Genomic DNA, 12,703 nt, shown 5'->3' with positions numbered 1-12,703 from the left:
TGAGTCCAACCTTTGCTTCACTTTCTGTGGACGAGGCGGGAAGGGAGGGTTGTGGGTTTCCTTCCTGAGTGCCTGGAGAGATTTGGGGGGGGTTCTTTCCTTCCCAGCTGCTGTGCTGAGGGAGGCAGGATGCTCTGGCAGATCTCCTGGAACCTTTGCAGGAGCCAGAGCCCATCCTGGCTCTCCCTGGCAGGAGTGGGGGAATTCCATGCCCAAGTCTGCAGCGTGGGTGGGTCAGATGTGCACAAACAGAGACTGGGAGCTTTTATAAACTTCTCTTTGTAGCCCTGCTAATGGTTTCCTCTTTCCTCTTGACATGGGCTGTGCCTCTCTGTAAAATGCAGACTTGGCTCCCAAGTGTCTCCCCAGTGCTCCCTGTCTCCCTTGAGGAGCCCTAGAGAGAAGCTCAAGAGGGATTTTTGGGATTCCTCACGGGAGCTGTTGTGGCTGAGCATTGACCAATCCAAAGGGGTGTCCCTGGGCGGTTGTGTGGTCTCTGGGGTGTTTGTGTGAGTTTATCACGGGTGATCCTTGATAAGATGGTCTGGCTGGGATTCCTGTCTCCCAGAACCGCTTCATCCCCTCCCTGTGCCACCTGCGCCGCCCCGGCTCTTCCAGCGCCGAAATTCCTTTGCAGAGCAGGTGATCAGAAACCCAAAAAAAACCCATTCTAAACCTGCCTCTTTTCCTTCCTCTCCCCCACCACCCCAAATCCAGGCGGGAAATCCGGCCAGTCCATCTCCAAGGGATGCTCTCCCATCTGCCCCAGCGCCGGGATCAACCTGGGAATAGCGGCCGCCTCCGTTTACTGCTGCGACTCCTTCCTCTGCAACATCAGCGGTTCCAGCAGCGTCCGAGCCAGCTCCACCATCCTGGCCTTGGGAATCCTCATCAGCTTCATCTACGTCCTGCAGGCTCGCCAGTGATGGGGCTGCCTGAGGAAGGAGCCGCCTCCCACGGGTCTCGTTAGCCAATATCTTCTCTGTTGCTGTCTGCAGGGAGATCCTCTACTTCTCAGCAGGCTTCCAAGGTGATTGTTTCCCAGACTTTTTCTGCTCTTCCAAGCGAGTTGGAGACCTGGGTGGTTTGGCTGAGCTTGTTCTCCTCCTCCTGTGGACGTCTCCCGCTGCACTCTCGCTCCTCCTTCGCCGAGGTGGATGATTTTTGGAAGGGTTTCTGCTTTTTCTACCTATTAATAATCCCCCTCCCACCCCCCTAATTTCTAAAGTTGGTTAAGCCAGGCTGGGACTCGCTGAGAACAGATTCACCCCAAGCACCACCAGGTCTGCTCCAGCACATGGGTGGCACAGGCAGCGGGAATGCAGGATCCAAAGGGAGACACATTCCTCCTGGCCCCTCACAGCTGCAGTCTCTTTTTATAAAATAGTCTCGTTTCTTCTGATCCTGGGCTGACTTTTCTGGAAAACCAATGCCGTGTACCTTGTCCTTCCAAGTTCTGTAAGTGCCAGACCTGAATAAACTTGCTCCTGTTGTTACCTGAGATGGGACGTGTGTGTGTTTCCTTGCTCCAGGGATTTAGGAACTCTTTCATGGAAAATCCCAATGTTGGTACCCAGCACGAGGGTCCCTCACCCTCCTGAGCAGCTTTTGGGTGCTTCATCTCCACATCCCTTCCAGCTGTGAGCAGCAAATCCATCTCCTCCCTGTTGCTGTCCTTCCTGATAAAAACCTCTGGGCCAGCTTGTTCCACCTCCCTTGGGAATGACTTTTTCCAGGTGCATTTTACTGCTAAATGCCAGCTTTTGGGGCCTGAGTCAACTCTAACGGAGCAATTACCCTGGCAGGAGGACTCTGAAGTGAATCTTCATTTTACAAAGACTTGGTGCCTCAGTTTCCCCACTTTGGACTTGTCATGGTGACCACCACAGTGGTGATACCTGAATGACCATGGGCAACAGGTCTGAAAAATGTGGTGGAGTCAGAGGAGAAGTCAATACCCAGAATTTTAGGTCCAACCTTCAATGCCTGATGGTGCCCATGGACTGCTGGAGGTGACTTCACCACCCAACCTTCCACATCTGCTGTCCCTCAGCTCCCAGGATCTTCCCAGGTGTTTTGGCAAGGCTTTTCCTAGAAGTTCTCAGCTGTCCCATGGGAGATGTGTCCTCCTGCCCTCTCTGTGTCATCTGTCCTGCCTACTCTGCTTGCCTGTGGACCTGCTCGCCACAAACCAAGCCAGAATTCAGCCTTAAACTGTCAAGTTCAAGCTCTTTGTCGCTTCTTCTGATTGATCAGAGGTGCACTGGGGCTTTTTTTTCTTCTCTTTCTAGCAGCAAAACCCAGGTGTTGGCACATTTTAGCCATGCCTTGTACCTGCTTCTCCTGTTCTGTGTCAAAACCCAAACAAAAGCTCCACAAACTTTCAGTTCCACCTCTGTCCCCTCTTCAGGTAGTGATAAATGTAAGGTGGCTGCAGATGTACAGAAATGTTGGTAACAAAAGTGGTTTTATGGTTTTATTCTCCCCCCTCCCTTCTCCCCCTCTTTTAATTAAAGGGACAGAGATGTTAATGACAGCTCTTCCAACAGGAGGGATGGGTCGCTGGGACGTGATCTGCAATTTAGGGGTTAATTTGGGAAGAATGCATCACTTGTGCTGGTCCTTGGATGTGCCTTCCTTTGGATAATGCATCCTCCTGGGACCTTGGGGCCTGAGGTGCCCCACAAACCTCTGCTATGCACGTGGGGCACAGGGAAAATTGGGGAAAACCTTCCTAAACCAAGATGAATATTCCCCAGCTTCCCCGTGCCTCAGCCTTCCTCCCAAAAGGGTTCCAAACCTCTTTTTTGGGGTTCATTTGTCCCTCAGCACTTGCTGTGACACCGATGTGGCACCCAGAGCACTCTACATTGAATTTAGGGAGGCTCTGTCTTTTCTGGCCGCCTGGAAAAAGGTTTTGGGGTTGGTTTGGGACTCGATTACCTTTAGCAAAGAGCTGAGCTTCAAAGCCATCAGCTGTGTCCTGATGTCTGTCCATGCTTTTATGAGGATCCTGGCGATGCCACACTGGGCAACCCCATGGGCTGAAGACCTGGTTGTCTCCTCCAAGGGCCCTGGTTGTCTCCTCCAAGGGCCATCTCCTTCCTTTCTTGGGGTTCCTTGGCCAGTGCCAAGGATGTGGTTGTGCCAGGCTCATGGGAAGAACATCCACAGGCTGCTTATCCCAATAAATAGCAAATTACATTCATGGATTTGCCTGGGGAGGGAGCTGAGGGTTGGTTGGATAAATTTCACAAGGAGATTTGGGTTTTTTTCCTCGCTCTCTTTTTGTCTCTTCCTTCCCGTGTACTAGAATATGGAAAAAAGGGATATTTTCAGTATTTCCTTTCCTGGCAAAAAAGACATTTGGATAGATCCATGTGTGTTTGAGAGAGGGAGGGGGTTGACAGCTTGTCACAGTTGAATCCCAAGCACTTTCTCATCAGTCATGCCAACTCGCACTATTCCTGGTCCTACTCTAGGTTTATTTTTTGCCTCCAGATCCCCAGAATGACAAACCTGGTGAGAACCTCGTCTGTTGTAAAACCCAGGCTTAAAAATGGGCAGGTGAAATGATTAAAATCATTAATAATAAGGCAATAAGTAGGAAAAGCAATGGGATTTATGAAGTGTTCAGACTGGTGGGTGGGTTGTTGATCTAAATGCTGGATTTGGAATTTGAGGGCCGTGGTGGGACAGCCCTGAAGTGCTTTGGATGTGTTTCTGTGGACTGTGGAATTAAGAGATCAAAATCTGAGCAGAAAACTCAGATATTCACCTGTTCTGACAAGACAAGAGGTTATGAGGGGAGGAGGTTTGGCTCCCTAGAAGCATAAAATATCCTGGAAGAGTTTTTACTGGAAATTAAGAGCTAAAGTGAAATACCTGCCCACTTTGGAGCGTGTTGCTGAGAAAATGCTTTCAGTGCTTCCATCCTGGAAATGGCTGTAATTCACCAGCAGCTGCTGCCATCTCCCACCACCCCACCAAGGGCTCGAATTTTTGTGGATTGTCTAAAAATGCTCAAAATCCATTGTGGCATCAGCACTTCCCACCCAGGATCTGGGGGTTTGCTGTTTGCCCAAGAAAAGGACTCCAAAACGAGCACAGTTCTTCCAGCTGGTTTTGAGAATTGTTTTTTTTTTTTTTTTTTAAAGGGCAAAATTTCTTTTGGAAACCACAAACCTGACGTGACTTCCTTGCTGCAAGAGAATAAATGATCAGTTGCTTGATTATTGCTCCAAGGATCCACTTTACTGCTTCAAGGATGTCCTGGATTGGTGTTGGTTTGCTCAAGTTGGGGTTTTTTTTTTTGAAGGGATTTGTCTCCCAGGGACTTTATTTGTTGTGGAAAAAGGAGGCTGTGGTCCCACCACCCCTGCGGGAAGCTCTGGTGAGGGTGTCTGTGTGTCCATGGGATGAGTTATAGGATCCGTGCCCTCTGGAAAAAGCAGATGTGGTGCACATCTGGATGCCTGGAGGTTTAGGGCTCTTTCTCTTGCTCTGGTTGGTCTCGGCTGTTTGGGTTGAAGGTGGCTCTGGATCCTTGATCCTGAAGGAGTTATTTCACCCCTCTCTGAGGCTGTGGAACGGGAATGGGAACAGAAATGCCCGGTTTTGCATTTTGGGAATGCCCATGGTGCCCAGGGAAGCGAAGCCCTGGGTTGGTCCTGCCACCTACTGGCTTTTGCCAGACTTGGTGGAGGAACTTTGAAGTCCAAATCTCCGAAATCAAGGCAGATGAGCTGCCACAAACCAAATAATTGCACCCAAACCAGAGGGTCATCATCAGCAGAGGCAGATTGAAGGTTTTAATTTGTCCAGCTTTGCTCTGATTGTGGAAATTAAGAAATAAAAGGCTTGTGAGGCTTCCCAAGTCCAACATTTTCCATGGGAGCACTTTTTCCCAGCCCTAATCCTCCAGTTCCATCAAATGAAAATACGGAAAGCCAATTAAATGTTGCAGAAAAAATAAAAAAAACGTTGGCACGTTTTATTTCAGCTTTGTTGGATGATCCGAGGTGGTTTCCCTGAAATGCTGATTTTACTAATTCCTATCTGTGAGATTTGTAACTGTGTATTATCTTTATTGTAACAGGATAAACGGGATAAAGAAGCATCCATCCCTTTAAATATATTAACCTAAGTATAAGTGAAGTGTATGTTCCATCTTGTTTCTTATACTCTAATAAAAAAATATATGGAATTAATTAAAAAAAATATACACTTGGAAGGAGATTTTTGGGTGGTTCTGCAGATATTCCAGATATTAACTCTTGTTTGGTGTGGAAGGAAATTGCCTGGATTGTATTCCAACCTCAGGGCTGCAGATTGTGGGCTGGAAAAAAAAAGGACAGACCAAACTGAGGGGCTAAAGGAGGGTTAAATTCCTGCATTTCATCTCAGGGCCATTGGAATCTCTTCCTGGGGATGGATAAAGAACGGGGATTGTCTTTGCCTTCAATAGCTCATAAATATCCTTGACTTGCCCGTGACCCCGCTGGGAATGGAGATGGGATTTGGCCTTGGAGCCTGCGCTCTTCCTCGTGGGAGAAGGCTGCTATTTTGGGCACAAAAAGGGCCCTGTGTGGGTGTCCGTGGGCAGCTGCTCCTCTTCCTGCCCTCCCAGGGATCCAGCCCTGCTCCCGCCTCCGGACGCACGGACGGACACACGGACAGATGGACACAGGGCTGGGTGCTCTGGAGATTCCCCCCCCTCGGCTCTCCCCAACATTCAGCTCTGCAAAGTTACATCACTCTAATTTTTGTTTAAAGATTTTATGGGATCCCATGGGAGAAGGGGATTATATCCCCTGGGGAATGTTAGACAAATGTGGAACAACAGCGATGGGCTTGGGAGTTTCATTCCTTTCCTCAGGATAATTCCAGGCTGGACTTCCATTTCCACTGCAATCTGTATTTTTGCAGCCTGATTTGCAAGTGGTTTTTGGGATGGGAGGGGCTCCAATGGTGACAGGGAATATTTTGTGGACTGGGGACATTGCACAGAAGAAACCTGCACGTCCCTCCTGCCTGGTGTTCCCATTTCTCCTCACGTTGTCACCACGTCCCAGCTCCTGCTGTTCCCTAGGGATCTGCCTGTCTCTGCACAGGCCCAGGATGGCCTTTTCCATATTTCACCAATTTGGAAAGTCAAGGGAAATGGTGCCACATCTCCTGTTTGCTCTTCAGATGTTCCTCACTGGCATCCCAAGGTTGTCCTGACCATCCCAGGATGGGAGACCCCAAATGAGGGGCTGAGGTGGGAGAATTCTGGCCTTCCCATCACAGGAGCCTGGAATGGTTTTTGTTGGAAGGGACCTTAAAGATCAGCTCATTCCATCCCCCTGCCATGGGCAGGGACACCTTCCACTATCCCAGGGTGCTCCAAGCCCCATCCAACCTGGCCTTGGACACTTTTAGGGATCCAGGGGCAGCCACAGCTTCTCTGGGAATTCCATTCCAGGGCCTCACTGGGAAGAATTCCCTCAATGGGAAGAATTCCTTGCCAATATCCCATCTAACCCCGCCCTCTGGCAGTGGGAAGGCACTCTCTGTGTCCTTTCTTGTCCCAGATCCCTCTCCAGCTCTCCTGGAGCCCCTTCAGGCACTGGAAGGGGCTCTGAGGTCTCCCTGGAGCCTTCTCTTCTCCAGGCTGGACATTCCCAGCTCTCCCAGCCTGGCTCCAGAGCAGAGGGGCTCCAGCCCTTGGAGCATCTCCATGGTCTCCTCTGGATCTGCTCCAGCAGATTCCTGCCATCCATGTGCTCATGACTCCAGACCCGGATACAGTATTCCTGATAGGATCTCATGAGGGCAGAGCAGAGGGGTTATATCCCACCCTTTGCTGTCTCTCTGGACAGGGCTCCTCTCTATCCATGCCAAATATTAGCTTTGGAGGGGGATAAAGCTCTGGAACTGGAGAGGAGTCTCTAAAAAGCTGATTCATTTGGGAGCTTTGACGTTTTGGAGGAATCAAGAAAGGCTTGTAGGAAGCGAGTTTGGAATTTAAAATTGGAGTGGTGCTAAAGGAAGAAAAAAAAAAAAGATTGAATAAGAGCTCCACCTTCCTGCCAGTGCTGACCCTCTCCAGCTCCTTTTCTCCCCATTCCATGGATTTTGAGAGGTTGTGGGGGCAAGGGGGGAATGGCACCCCAAGGAGGAGATGGAAATGCAGGATGTGCTGTATGTGGTTGTGGGAGCATGTCCCACCAGCCTTCCTGCTTATAATCTCCCAAGACAAAGAGATTTCAGGAGCTGCACAACGTGCCTGGCTCTCCGTGACTTTCCTGGGATACAGGGAGCAATCAGCCACCAGGGCTGACATTAATAACTTGTCAATAAAGCTGCACAGAAATGTGACACAAACAGCACCAAACTCACGGGGACAGAGGTGCGAGCAGCTCCCTGCTCTCTGCTCCGCTCCAATTAACAGCATCAGCTGGGTGGATTGAATTTCACACGGATTCTTGTCACACTTTGTCACCCAGAGCTAAGCCAGGTGCTTTCCACAGGTGCCCAAAGCGCTCCTGGCTCAGATTCCATCTCTCATTGCTCAGATTGTGGCGATTCACTCACCCGTTGCTGCTCCAGAGGCTGAGATTTGCACCTGAGCTCAGACCAGTAAAACCTGCTCAGTTCCAGGAGCAGCAGCACCCATTTAGTACCAAACTATGAAAGGAAAGATGCTAAAAACCCAAAAAATTCAAGTTCAATTCACTCAGTAGATAAAGGATGGTGGCACCTTGTATGTGACCACTCAGGTTCTTTATAAGGACAAGGTGGAGCTACTCCTGCTGGAATTCAACTCCTGGGTCGTTCAAGGCAATTTAGATAAACTGAATTTTTCTCCTTATATTATTTTCACCTGGAGGTTTCTCGTCCTCAAGCTGGTTGGAACCAAGTGTCTATAAGCCTCGTATTTTGGGAACAGTGAAACTTTAAAAATGCTGAAATTATCCGGGAAAGTCCTTCCTTCCTTGGGAAATGGGCTGGGAGGTGGGATTTGCATTTTCTTCTCTTGTCAGGAGGTGGCAGCGGCAGGTCCCAGCTCTGCCAGTGCGCTCCCTTGGGATGAGCTGGGATGGGAGTGCTGCCATTCCAGGACCTTCTCCTAAGGGGAGTGATGGAGAAAGGACTTCATTTGGAACCTGTGGATGAGAAATAAATCCATCCCAGACCTCCCTTTGACCCTTTTCCATGCCAGATGCTATGGGGGCCCCCTGAGCCTTCCCTTCCCAGTGTGTTTTCCAGGCTGAAAAAATCCATCTGTCTCATAACTCCTTGTGTTGCCTGGGGTTAAATCCGTGTTCCAAGCCACATGAAATGTTGGGATCACTGGGACAGGGTGGGATAGCTCAGAGAATTGAGTTCTGCCCTGGCTGGGCTCTGGTTGGGCAGGGAGAGGGGGTAGATCAGGACAGGGGATGTTGTTGTGTGTGTCTGATAACAGCCTGATCAGGTGGGAGGAGATAAGGCCTTTTCCAGACATCTGGAGCAAGCCTCACATTCCCAGCTGCCTTCTTTTATTGTGAAGCCGTTCCCTCTTGTCCTGCCACTCCATGCCCTTGTCCAAAGTCCCTCTCCAGCTCTCCTGGGGTCCCTTTAGGCACTGGAAGGGGCTCTGAGGTCTCCTCAGAGCCTTCTCTTCTCCAGGCAGAAAAATCCCAATTCAGCCTTTCCTCACAGGAGAGGTGTTGGTTTCCTCACCTTTCCCAGGGAGAAATGCTCTGGGAGCCACAAGTTTTGGGATCAGAAACATCTTCCTGAAATCTTCAAGCATCTGGAGGCCGTACCTGGGCTGTTTTTTTGGTGCAGGACACACTGAGCCTCTCACCTGGGCAGTGGAACCTTCATTTAAGTTTTCTACTGGTTTGGGCAGCTCCCAGCAGCCAAAAAACGTGGATATTTCCAGCTCCAGTGCCAAGCTTTGCAGGATTAGAGGGAGATGAAAAGGGCCTGGAGGCAAAGCTGGTACTTTTCAGTCGGGTTATTTAGTGTTTTACACGTGTTGCTCTTGTTCTTCCCTTCTGGGTCAGCGAGAAGTGACTCAGGTAGGAAAGTATCTCCTGTTCCTTGGATTAAGCCTAGAACAAAGGCAAGGGATAATTAAGGCAGGTAACAGCTACACTGAACGAGTGATTTACATTCCTGCATCATTAACAATGCCTTGGAAAAGCTGGATGGAGCAAATCATCGCCAAATAAGTGATTGCTGCCTCAGTCAGAGTCGATGGGAAGGGAGAATTTCTCAGTTTAGAAGCGAAAAAGAACAAAAGGCAGCGAGAAAAGAATTGAGAGGGAAGGAATTAAAATCCCCACTATTTATAAATATATGATCAATCCTTTCTATGCACAACATCAACACAGTTAAGGAATTATGAATCCTCTAAGATTTTAGGAATTATGAATCCTCTAAGATTCCCCCATGGCATTGCTGTATCCATGTGCTGTCCACTGGGCAGGAAAGTGATGAATGTGCAGGTCTCACCCTGAAAGAGTTAAGAGCTACACAGAGGTTAATCTAAATAATAACCTGGAGATAAGAAGTACCTGCATGGAATTCAGAGAGGGAGAAAAACAGGTTGGAAAAAAAAAAAAAGGCAGGTGAATGATTACCTGGAAGGAACAGGACTCCTTATAAAAATAAATCATCTTGTTCCTGCCCTTCTTCTCCTGGGGAACATCCAAAGTTTCTCTGAGCCCCAGGTGCAGCTCACAGCACATGGCTGGGGCAGAGAGTGGGACACAGTGAGGTCTGGTGGGAATCTGGGATGAGCAGCAGATTCAAGGAACCCTTTGTGGGGTGGTCTGACCCATCTGCCCTGGGTCTGGCTTTAATCACATTCTCTCAGGTCTCTGCTGGAGCCAGGAGACAACAGAACCCTGGGATGCATCAAAAGGAATGTGACCAGCAGGTCCAGGGATGGGATTCCCTCCCTCTGCTCCAATCCCTCCTGGAGTTCTGTATCCAGCTCTGAGGGTCTCAGTGCAGGGATGTGGAGCTGCTGGAGCAATTCCAGAGGAGACCAAGGAGATGCTCCAAGGGCTGGAGCCCCTCTGCTCCGGAGCCAGGTGGGAAGAGCTGGGAATGTCCAGCCTGGAGAAGGGAAGGATGCAGGGAGACCTCAGAGCTCCTTCCAGTGCCTGAAGGGGCTCCAGGAGAGCTGGAGAGGGACTTGGGACAAGGGCTGGAGGGACAGGACACAGGGAATGGCTTCCCACTGCCAGAGGGCAGGGATAGATGGGATACTGGGAAGGAATTCTTCCCTGTGAGGGTGGTGATGCACAAGCTTCCCAGAGAAGCTGTGGTTGCCCCAGGATCCCTGGAAGTGTCCAAGGCTGGGTGGACAGGGCTTGGATCAACCTGGGAGAGTGGGAGGTGTCCCTGCCCATGGCAGGGGTTTGGAATGAGATAATCTTGAAGGTCCTTTCCAAACCAAACCATTCCATGATTCTTCATCCCAGTTCAGTGCCGAGGTGAAAACCAGTGTGGAGAGAGCTCCAAACTTCCTGCAGCTCCAATCTGTGCCAAACCCACCTGCTCCCAGGCGTGAAAGCCACAACTCTCTGCTCAGCTGAGTCCTTTGAGGGGACACATGTCCTTTCCCTGAGGGCACCTTCCAGAAGCTCGGTTATTGGAATCACCTGACCTTTACACACTCCAGAGGTTTGGAAGAGGGATGTAGTGACTCCAAAGCTGTGCCAATGTAATGGCTTTTAAGCCAGGCAGAGACACGTTGGATCCTGGCCATACATTGTAGGGGATTGTAGTAAAATTAATTAGCAGGAATAAGGCTGCTGTGACTAATGAGCTAATGAGTGGGCCTTAGTGAAAATGGCTCTAAAAGAGCTGCAGGGTTGGATTCCTGACTCATCATTCACAGGGATAGGCCAGAGTCAGGCTTGGCATTCTCTATTTTTTAACTTGGTTTTTCCAGCATTCTTTTTAACTTTTAAAGACATTCCTCATCAATGGAAGAGATGGAGAAGGGCAAGGACACCTGTTTAATTCCCCTCTTTCTGGTGTAAGAACCTCAGCTCCGGAGAATTTTTTGTTTCTGTGAGGTGGGGACTGTGGTGTCCCAGAGGCAAAATTCATGGTGATTTAATCCCTGGCATCTTCCCAGCAGCAGTTCAGTGTCAGAGTAACCCATCCTTGGTGCTTCCATGAGTGTCTTTCATCCCTGACCCGTGGAGGTGCTGGAGGGAGTCAAGAGGAGACCATGGAAATGCTCCAAGGGCTGGAGCCCCTCTGCCCTGGAGCCAGGTTGGGAAAGCTGGGAATGTCCAGCCTGGACAGGAGAAGGCTCCAGGGAGACCTCAGAGCCCTTCCAGCGGCTAAAGGGGCTCCAGGAGAGCTGGAGAGGGACTTTGGACAAGAGGTGGAGGGACAGGACACAGGGAATGGCTTTAAACAGGAATTGGGTGCGGTTAAATTGAATATTGGGAAGAAATCCTTCATTCTAGGGGCGGTGAGATCCTGCAATGGAATTCCCAGAGAAGCTGTGGCTGCCCCATCCCTGAAGGTATCCAAGGCCTGGTTGGAGGAATCTGGGATAGTAGAAGGTGTCCCTGCCCATGGCAATGGTTGGAATGGGATGATCTTTAAATCCTCTTCCAAGAAAGCTTAGCACTAGCACATGACAGGATCATGTCAGCACCCCTCCACCCTTAAATCCTATCCCATCGTTCACTCCTGCATCTGCCTGCTCTGGAAATTTGGGATTCATAGGAGATACGTCAAGAGCTCATTAGAATAAAGAATATGGAGAGTTCAAAATAATTAAGTCAAGCGGACTCTCAGTGCCTGCAGCCCTTGGTCCCTGAAACTCTGCCCTGGAGGTGGATGGGGAATTTTAGGATTTGCAGTGGAATTGAGCAGCCTGGGAGGTTGTGGGATTTGGAGATTTCCAGGCTTGGAGGCAAGTGAGGCAGGGCTGGTGAAGACGCCTCCACCCTGAGACTGCCTCAGCTGGCGAGATAGGACAGGAAAAGAGTTTGGCATGGGATTCCCAGGCTGGAAGTAAATATTTGGCTGAACTTTTCCTTTTGTTTATGACAACAAACTCATCTGAAGAGTGAGAGTTTTTGTATTAATTTCCCTTTGAACAGATACACTAAGAAATGAATATATTTTTTTAAATCCAACATGTGATGAGGCAGATTTATGCAGATTGTGTGTCTTTTTAGTTTTTTACTGCAATTAGTGGGAAGCCCCTCCCGTAGGACAGGTTGTGGTTTCCTACAAAATAATAAAAGGAATTCAACAAAACAATATTTGAATATTCTCATTAGTTCTTGTTAATTTTTATTTTTTTTGGTGAGTTGCCAGCCCTGCGAAGCAGCAGCACAGGGTGTGCATAAAAGAGGAGACATTTCAGGACTCGGATAAGATCAACTGAAACCATAAACAAGGTGTGTTGACACCCCCCCCAAAACCACCCATCGGAGTGAAGGAGGGAAGAGGATTTAGAGCAGGGTGGTGGCGGAGATTCTTCTTCCATCCAAGATTTTCTAAGGCGAGGGAGATCACATTTCAGCTGTGCAGGTGGAACCAGTCATTTAACACATATTGTTCGAGGCCACTTAATACCAGAAACCAGAAGCCACACCCCATTCATGTTTTTTCTTTTCTTTTTTTTGTTTTTTTTTTGTTCCTTATGAACAAGGCAAACACCGTCAGAGGATTTCGCCTTTTTAAC

The 12,703-nt window shown here is 49.2% G+C and overlaps 1 protein-coding gene across 1 annotated transcript in view; it reads left to right on the top strand.

Annotated features, from left to right (window-relative positions):
- The window catches only part of LOC102037853 (lymphocyte antigen 6E), a 10,097-nt gene extending 4,877 nt beyond the window's left edge, over positions 1 to 5,220 (top strand). The window contains exon 3 of the mRNA XM_005429931.2: positions 718 to 5,220. Within this exon, the coding sequence (XP_005429988.1) occupies positions 718 to 926 (209 nt within the window). The 3' untranslated portion in view covers positions 927 to 5,220. The remainder of the gene's footprint in view (positions 1 to 717) is intronic.
- Positions 5,221 to 12,703: the final 7,483 nt, after the last annotated feature.

This window comes from Geospiza fortis, unplaced genomic scaffold, assembly GCF_000277835.1.
Source record: "Geospiza fortis unplaced genomic scaffold, GeoFor_1.0 scaffold543, whole genome shotgun sequence".
NCBI classification, from domain to species: Eukaryota; Metazoa; Chordata; class Aves; order Passeriformes; family Thraupidae; genus Geospiza; species Geospiza fortis.
The sequence above is the reverse complement of the archived record's forward strand: the minus strand, read 5'-3'. Positions and strand labels throughout refer to the sequence as shown.